Source organism: Mus caroli, chromosome 11 (genome assembly GCF_900094665.2).
Source record: "Mus caroli chromosome 11, CAROLI_EIJ_v1.1, whole genome shotgun sequence".
NCBI classification, from domain to species: Eukaryota; Metazoa; Chordata; class Mammalia; order Rodentia; family Muridae; genus Mus; species Mus caroli.
The window spans coordinates 62,653,296-62,662,479 of record NC_034580.1 but is presented as its reverse complement, the minus strand read 5'-3'; the positions used below and the strand labels follow the sequence as shown (position 1 = coordinate 62,662,479).

Below are 9,184 nucleotides of genomic sequence, written 5' to 3'. Positions count from 1 at the left end.
AGAGAGAGAGAAAGAGAAGAAAGGGGAAGAAGGGAGGGAGGGAGGGAGGGAGGGAGAGAGAGGGAAAGAGGAAGCCAGTTCTTCCGACTGGATTTAGAGATTTAATGTAATCATGACCTAAACCCAGAGTTAATTAGAGGTGCTGAGAACCTGATTATAACAGTGATAAAAAAGAGCAACGGATCCAGAGCAGCCCGCATACCCACCGAAGAGCTAAGCTGAAGGAGTTAGAAGGCCCGATTCCAAAGCCTACCAGAAGGCTACAGTAATAAAAGCTGCGTGATTTTAATGAAAAAGTAGATAGGTGAAACAAAATAGCCCAGAAGCAGACCTGCACAACTATTCTTAACACTGACAGAGGAGCCAAGATGATCCAATGGTGAAAGGACAGTTCTTGCAAATGATGCTGGTACAAGCGGACTCCTATATGTTCAACACATGTACCCCAAATCGAAACCCTCACAGTGATCCAGACACCAACCTTAACCCTTCACAGATGAACTCAGACTGGATCGCAGAGCTAAAAATAAAATGTAAAACTTACAGAGGATAATTTTTAGAAAAAGCATGACCTGAGGTTTAGTGATGACATATTAAACAGAGCGTGTAAACACAGTCCAGGAAAGATGTGTTAGTCGGAGTTCTTTAAAGGAACAGAAATGATAGAATGTATATAATATTGTAGAGTGTGTATACATTGTATATTGTACACATATATATTGTATGTTTTATATTAAATGTAATATATAATATATCCTATCATATAAAATATATACATTGTGTTATATATAATGTGCAATATATATTATATATATGGGATTTATTTGAGTGATGTACAGGTTGCAGTATGACAGTGACTATTTCCTGACAGAAACGCTAAGGATTTGGACTTGTTCAGTCCATGACACTGGTTGTCCCAGCTATCCCAACTTTCGGTGAGGGAGCCCCATTAAGTCCTAGAGAGCTGAAAGTCTTCTTTCTGCATTAGAAACCCAAAGAAGTAGGCTCTAATACCAGCAAAGAAAGCTTCAGGAACAGAATAGATGAACTTGCCAGCCAAGTGAGGGCAAGCAGGCAAAAAGCAAAAACTCCTTTCTTCTGTCCTTTTCTATGTGCTGCCACCAGAAGGTGTGGCCCAGATTTAGGGTTGGTCTTTTTCATTTCAAACGGCCCAATCAAGAAAACCCTTTATGGGCATAGCCAGCTTCTGGGTCTTAGTTGATTCCAGACATAGTCAAGTTGAGAACTATCAGAGCCATCCCAGAGTGCATGAGAGGGGCCTTGTTAATAGAGTTTAAGCTGTGCAAAAGGCATCACCGAGAGATTGAGAGGTCAAGCCACAGAGTCGGAACATTTGGCAAAGACATCTCTGCTAATGCACACGGTACCTCCTCTGCTCTCTTACTCTCCAGCCTTTGCTTTTTGCTTTTCTTCTTAGACACCGTGGAATGAATGCCTTTCAAGTCGGAACAGGCAAAAACCAGCTTAAAGAAACTTGAAAGGATATATTTATTTTTCATTATTCAAACCTTGGGGTTTTTTTTGTTTGTTTGTTTTTATTTTTATTATTTTTTGCTTTGTTGTTGTTTTTCCTTGCGGTGCTGGAGATGAAACCAAGCCCTCAGAGCTCATTAAGACATAAGCCTATCAAATCAACCATGAGTGTTGAATGCTTTCAAATAAAGTGACAGCCATTGCCTGCGTGAGTTCTGCATAGCTGTAACAGAGTGCTGGAGACGAGGTGGTTCTAACGTGGAAGTTCATTCAGTCCATGATCCTGGAGGCTAGAGCTTTTCAGAGCTCAGTGTTTGCCTCCAGTGAAGGACTATGGGCTACATCATCCCATTTCTTCCCAGAATATAAAGATCACCAACATCGATCTTGCAAGAGTCACTTTTTACTAAGTCTGGGGATCACGTGCTCTTCCACTCTGAGCCTTCGAAGCAGCTAGAAACGCAGATAGGTGAACATTTCCATATTGAGCTAAATTCACTGTTTGTGATAAACCATTCTCTTTATAACCAATGCAATCCATGGGGACAGAGGCTTCATGGCCTTTTTTCCCCCTCCTTTTTCTCTTTTTGAGATAGGGTTTTGGATGGCCTGGAACTCACTGAGATCCACCTGCCTCTGGCTCCCAGCTGCTAGGATCAAAGGTGTGCACCACCACACCGGGTACTTGAACTGCCCATAGGGCTCTGCTTCCCAGCACTTTTGCCCTGGGGTGTAGGTTCCATCACTGACCCTTGTTGAGGCATGCACTAAAATCATGGTAGTCATGCACATTTTCGATTAGAACCTTTATGGAGCATACTATGAGCTGGCCATCATTCCTCCATATAGTTGAAGACCGTCACTGTCTGGAACTTTGAATGTGTTTCCAACTATTGGTAAGGTTGTATACCATATGCCTTAGCTCAGAAAATATAATCACCCAATGGTAAGAACTGTCCCATGCCGTCTTTGGATATCACATGGGACCCTGCATTTATATGAATTCAGTTCTGGTGGAAACCATGGCAACTGAAGACCCAGCTTACCGAGGCCGTGCTTCTGCCTCCTGCTGCAGCTGAGCTTGAGCGGATGGATATCTGGGCACTAATACTCAGTCTGTTCAAATGCACAGGAGACCTTAGGGAGGAAGGATGGTGAAGCTTGCCTACTTGCCTGCAGGCCAGGAAGGCTACTTCCTAAGACACGAACTTGTCGTTGGCATTGAATGTTCTTGGCCAACCTGGAGGTACATCATGATCCTCATCAAACATCATGTGCAGCCTTGAAGTGCCCACAGCCATGCTCCCTGTTGTCAGGTGCTCCCCGTGTCAAGTGCTCCCTGCACCAGGTGCTGCCTTGAGTTTTAATGGCAAACCCTTTAGCTCTTTTCTAGCACTGTTTCTCCCCGTAGGGAGTGTCGGCTCTCAGGTGCCTGAAGATGGGTGGTTTGTTGGTCGGCTCTGGAGCTGGCTTGCTGATCTTCTGTAAAAGCCCCAGCTACAAGCCTATCAGGTAAGTTCTACACACCACAGAGCTGGGGTAGGTGGAGACCCACTAGAGAGAGGTCCATTTACATCCAACAACTGAACGGTATCAGAAGAACCATATTGTAGGCATGGTGGCTCATGCCTTTAATCCCAGCGCTCAGGAGGCAGAGGCAAGTGGATCTCTGTGGGATTTGCCCAGCCTGTTCTACAGAGCTCCAAGCCATTTGTGGCTACACAATGAGGCCCTGTTTGAAAGAAATTCATACCTGGTTAAAGAATTTCATCTTGTTATTAAGTGTGTACGTAGCTGGAATTATAGAGGTAGTGGTTTCTTTCCCATGAAAAATTTCATGTTAAACCAAACTAAAGTTTAACCCAGAGGCACACTGCCCTTTTGATAAATAAGTACGACTTTGCATACACTATACTAGGACATGATACTGGAAATACAAGGCATTCCCCCCTAATTTTTAAGGTACAAACTGTTTCAGACCACATCTCCCTAGCAGACCTTTCTTGACTACTTTAACCCACACTGTCAACCCCCTCCCTCCTGATCGTGGGTGTGCAACACTGTGACTAACTCAGGCCTTCTCAGCTGTGTCACCTCCTCGAGGGCCCATCCCATACCATGTGACTGGTTTTGTTTTCTCTGCAATCAGGTGGGCAAATGCTTGCTGGTTGAGTGGCTCTGCTTCACTTTTGTGCATTACCCCCAAAGGAAAATCCAGCTGCAAGGTGGCATTACCTCTATCACGCTCCGAGGAGAAGGACACCAGTTTTTTGTGGGGACAGAAGAATCACACATCTACCGCGTTAACTTCACCGATTTCAAAGAGACTCTCATTGCAACTTGTCACTTTGAAGCTGTCCAGGACATCGTCTTTCCATTGTAAGTAGAAGAAGAGGACCATTAGAACATAGAAATTTGATGCAGCACGCAAAGGAATTCTGCTCTATTCAATTGCTTTCAAGATTCCTTAGTAGCATTATTTTCCTGGTCAAACTTTTCAAGTGTACTGAATTGTTTTATTGGACCTAGGAAGACCTATTTATTTTTATTTTAAGGGTTATGGGTGTTTTGGCTGCATGCATGCAGTGGCTGCAGAAGCCAGAAACAGCAATCAGAGTCCCTGGAACTAGAGTTGCAGACTATTGTGAGTCGCCATGTGAGTGTCAGGAATCAGAACCCAGGTCTTGGAAGAGCAACCAGTGCTCTTAACTGCTGGCCATCTCTCCAGCCTTCTAATGGGCTTAAAAAAAATTGCCTTTACCGCACAGTTACCTTTGTTTTCCTTCCTTTGCTTTGCATGTTTTTAAAATGCTGGGCAAGAGTGATACACTTTTAAAGTGCTTGGGCAAGTGAGATGGCTTACTGGGTAAAGGCACTTGCCTGACAAGCTGAGTGTAAGGGACTCCTGGACTCACACACTAGAACATCAGAACCTCTCCCACAATGCCCTCCAACCTCCACTCGCCTACTGTGGCGAAAGCACATGCGCACACATCAAGAAATACATGGAAAACGCTGGCCCATTGCGGGAAGGGCACATTCCCAGGAGAGCTTTTCTGTGATTTCCCAATGCCATCTGAGAAAAAAGAATCACCAAACTACCTCTTCTCAGGCTGGATTTTGTTTAAGGCGGGGCCTCAACATCTGAAGCTGGCTGGAGTCTTGAACTCCTTCCTGATCCTTCCGGTTCCGTGTCCTGAGCGCTGGGATCATGGGTGGGCATCACCATGCACAGCAATGTCTGTTCATCTGTTTTCACAATTTATTCCAGTCATTTGTTGGTGTCCCTGAGTTCCCCTGATCTAGCAGCCTTTGCTCTTTTTTTTTCTTTCTTTCTTTCTGTTTTTTTTTAAGGTGATGCACATGTGGTCTCCTGGGTTGTACTGGCTGCTTTTCCTGATAATCTCACCCAAGACAACCATCCATTGGCAGTTCTGATATTTACAGAAGGATCCTGGGTCACTTTGTGGCACTACTTGATTTTGAAGCATGTTGGTTGTTACAGTTAACAAAATCTGTCCCGTAAAGTTGGCCAGACAGTTTTTGCTCTGAGCCTCTTGAGTTTAGCTTGGACTTCAGACACCAAAATTGTTGTTCCTCAGATGCAAGCCTGTTTCAGAACTCAGACCCCCATGTAATGAGCTGCAGCTTTGGTTCCTGAGTCCTTTGGGTTCAGGTCTTTGGGATTTTCTAAGAGAGAAGAGTTTGTGCTTCCCGTTGAAGTGAATCTTCATGGGAAAGTGGGTCACTTTCTAACCAGGTTCCATTTTTCCTTTAAGGAGTTTGGGGGAATCAATGTATACAATTTTCTTGTTTTAGTGCTTTTTATAAGGATATACTTAAAGATCTCTCTCTCTCTCTCTCTCTCTCTCTCTCTCTCTCTCTCTCTCTCTCTCTCTCGTGTGTGTGGGTGTGTATGTGTATACATGTATCTACAGAGGCCAAAAGAAGGTATATCAGATCTCTTGGCCTGGAGTTAGCAGAAAGTTGAAAACTACTTAACTTGAGTCCTGCAAGCCAAACTCAAGTTCTCTGGAAGAGAACCACTGAGCCCTTTCTCCAGCCACTATGAGGATATTTTTTTAAAAACTATATGTTCAATTTTATGTAAATGTCGACCTATTTGGGGTTTGTATGGCTTTCATTTTCTTTGTTTCATTTACACTTTATTAATTTAATTGGGTGTGTGTGTGTGTGTATACATTTGCATGTATGCCATGGTACACATGTACAGGTCAGAGGACAATTTTTTGGAGTTCTCCTTTGCCATCTAATTTCAACTCTGCACACAACTCCAAGTGTGCAGAAGGGTCTACTTTCTCTCCCTACTAATTCTAAAGTGAGTAAAGTGAGACTCGAATATTTTTGAAACATGTTTAAGATGAAATGGAGACAATGCTTGAGGAATGTTTAAAGGTCAGCTTTCCCAGAGACTACACTTTATAAACCAGATGGTTTCTTTTACCCTAATATCACTCCCTTTTGTATAAAAATTAGAGTAATCTATAATCATCTGACACTTTGGTAATCTATATCCCATTTACAAGTGGCCTGACTGACCAATTAATTACTCAGGGATACTTTTCTTTGTTCACAATTTCTTATTTTCTCAGAACTAAACAAAATAAAAGGTGTGAATGTGAATTTGACCATGTTGCCATTTTCTTCTTTGTGGTCCTAACAAGACTTCAACTTCATTGGAATTTGCTTTTTAAGTAAAGATATTCTATGGCTATATATTTATCTCAAGAAATGCTACTTGGTTAGATGTATACGGGCCTCCAGACTAATCCATATATACTGAACATACACAGGTATTTGTGTGTCAACCAAATCCCCAAAAGTAGTTTAAGATGAAGTAATATGACTATGTCTCCGATTTAATCAAGATTTAGAAAGATTTCAAATCAGCTTTCTCTTTATTAAAAACTTTGTTCCAAGATGACAAAAGATTTCTCCTTAGAGAATGGGAGGAATTGGGTGTCTCTCCACATGAGAAATCTCTCACATCACACCTTTAGGTAATCAGCGTCCAAAGGGCATGCTGCCCACATCCTCACGAGGCACATTTAATACCCAATGCACACCAAACGCTGTGTATCTTTGACGGCTGCACCTCTTATCCCTCGATGACTCCTTTGTAGTGGTACTGCTGAGCTGTTTGCTACCTGTGCCAAGAAAGACATCAGGGTGTGGCACACCATGTCCAAACGGGAGCTGCTTCGGATCACGGTGCCCAACATGACCTGCCATGGCATTGACTTCATGAGAGACGGGAAGAGCATCATCTCAGGTAACAGGATGTGTGTGGGGGCACACGCTTCAGAGGTGGAGGCCGTCCTTGAGCTCTAGAGGCCAGCCTGTGCTACATGAGACCCTGTCTCAAACCAGCAACCAAACAACAGAAGACTTGGTAGTCGCTTCCAGTGGAGGTTTGGATCCAGTTCTGGCTGAGGTCTCAATTCTTACCATTCTTATTGTCTGCTAGTGTCTACGTGTGGATCCTCAGGGGCAGCCTTCTGCCATCCACCCTCCTTCCCTTAAGGGCAGTCATTCTCAACTTCCCGATGCAGAGCCCCAAGAAAAGAGTGGATGGGCTCCTAGGTCTCTGTTTCAATAGCCTTACTCAGACTCACTTGGCTTTTCCGCTGATTAACCCTTTAATGCAGTTCCACATGTTGTGGTGAATCCCCCCCCCCAAATTATTTTGGTGACCATAAAATTATTTTGTTGCTACTTCCTAACTGTAATATTCCTGTTATAAATTATAACATACCTGATATGAATTATGTAAATATATGATATGCAGGATATCTGATATGTGAAAGGGTCCTCTACTCCCAAAGGAGTCCCGACCCACAGGTTGAGCACTAGACCTTGGGGTCTAGTCTCTCCTTGGCGTTCCCTTCTACCCAGGAGGTTTCCTAGCTGGGAAGAACTATGTCTCTCAAACTGTTCCACGTACCAGGGATATTTTTCATAGTAGGAAAAGTAGTTGATGCTAAATGGATTGGAGGATTAGGATGAATAGGGCCTTGGCTTAGAGCGCGTTTGTATAAAAGAGAAAAACCCAACTCAAACTAAGAAATGTCTCAAAGAATTCTTTTTAATTTTGCATTCATGCACACAACTGTTTGTGCATGCTGGTAGTTTTGTTTTGTTGTTGTTGTTGTTGTTCTAAGGGTCTCATGTAACACACACTGGTCTTGAACTTGCTATGTAGTTGAAAATGGCCTTGAGCTCCTGATCTTCCTGACTCTGCCTCCCAAGTGTTGGTAAAAGGTAAAGTTTTATTTGTTTGTTTGTTTGTCTATTATTTTATGTATATGTATGCTTTGCATGTATATACATATGTCGGTATATCACGTGCTTGCCTGGTGTCTACAGAGACAAAAGAAACCACTGGATTCCCTGTAACTGGAGTTACAGGCATATAGCTACTAGGAATTGAACCTGGGTCCTCTGGAAGAGCAGCCTACCATTCTTAACCGCTGAGCCATCTCTCCAGTCTTTAAAAGGAAAAAAAAAAAAAATATATATATATATATATATATAGTTAATGCCAAACTAATGGTTTTTTTGTTTTCTTGTTTTTGTTTATTTTTAAAGATTTATTTATTTTATTTATATGAGTACACTATAGCTGTCTTCAGACACACCAGAAAAGGGCATAGGATCCCATAACAGATGTGAACCACCATGTGGTTTCTGGAATTGAACTTAGAACCTCTGGAAAAGCATTCAGTGCTCTTAACCACTGAGCCATCTCTCCAGCCCCAAACTAATGTTTTAACATAAACAATAGATGGTATGAGCTGAGCACAGTGGTGAACACCTAGTATTCTGGCATTGGGAGGGACAGGCAGGGGCATTAGGAGTTCAAGATCATTCTTGGTAAGGTTGATGCTAGCCCAGGCCACAGGATATCCTGACTCAAGAAACCCACCCCCTCCCAAATTATAGATACCACATTAGTCCTCCTCTAAATATTTCAGTATATGGCTCTAAAAATATTTTCTTGTGAAACAATAGTTTCTTAATATCATCTTATGAGTAACCTATATCAAATTTCCCCATTAGTCAAAAATAAATGTATTGGCTTACATCAGGGGAAAGCCAAGTTGTTCTGAGTGAAGCTGTTAAGACAGAGATCTAGGGGCCCATCCCCTCTTTTCTTGGCTCTGTTTCCTCCTTGTCCACTCCCCCTCCCTATGTCTCAACCCCCCCCCCCAGGGGCTTACATTGTACCCAGAACTGACCAGTCCTTGCACAAGAGGATCTTAGAGTCATCCCCGCCCCCACTCTATTTCTCTTTTCCCCTTATCTATGTGCTCCAGTGGCTCCATCTCAAAGGACAGCCATAGGTCGGTCTATCACTGGTCGCCTTCTCCACCCTGGTCCCTGCCATCAGCCACACTTCTAGATTTCTCCAGTAGTTCATTCGTTTGTTCATTCGTTCGTTCGTTTGTTCCTCCTTCTCTTCCTTCCTTTTTTTTCCCCCAAAGATTTATTCACTTATCTAATGTACATGAGTGCTCTGTTTTCATGCACACCAGAAGAGGGAATCAGATTCTATTACAGATGGTTGTGAGCTGGGCGTGGTGGCGCACGCCTTTAATCCCAGCACTCGGGAGGCAGAGGCAGGTGGATTTCTGAGTTCAAGGCCAGCCTGGTCTACAAAGTGAGTGCC

General features: G+C 43.1%; 1 protein-coding gene across 1 annotated transcript in view; it reads left to right on the top strand.

Moving 5' to 3' along the window:
• Nucleotides 1-9,184, top strand: part of Cfap52 (cilia and flagella associated protein 52) — a 42,036-nt gene that overhangs the window by 23,791 nt on the left and 9,061 nt on the right. The window contains exons 7-9 of the mRNA XM_021176819.1: nucleotides 2,906-3,006; nucleotides 3,703-3,873; nucleotides 6,639-6,787. Of these exons, the coding sequence (XP_021032478.1) occupies nucleotides 2,906-3,006; nucleotides 3,703-3,873; nucleotides 6,639-6,787 (421 nt within the window). The remainder of the gene's footprint in view (nucleotides 1-2,905; nucleotides 3,007-3,702; nucleotides 3,874-6,638; nucleotides 6,788-9,184) is intronic.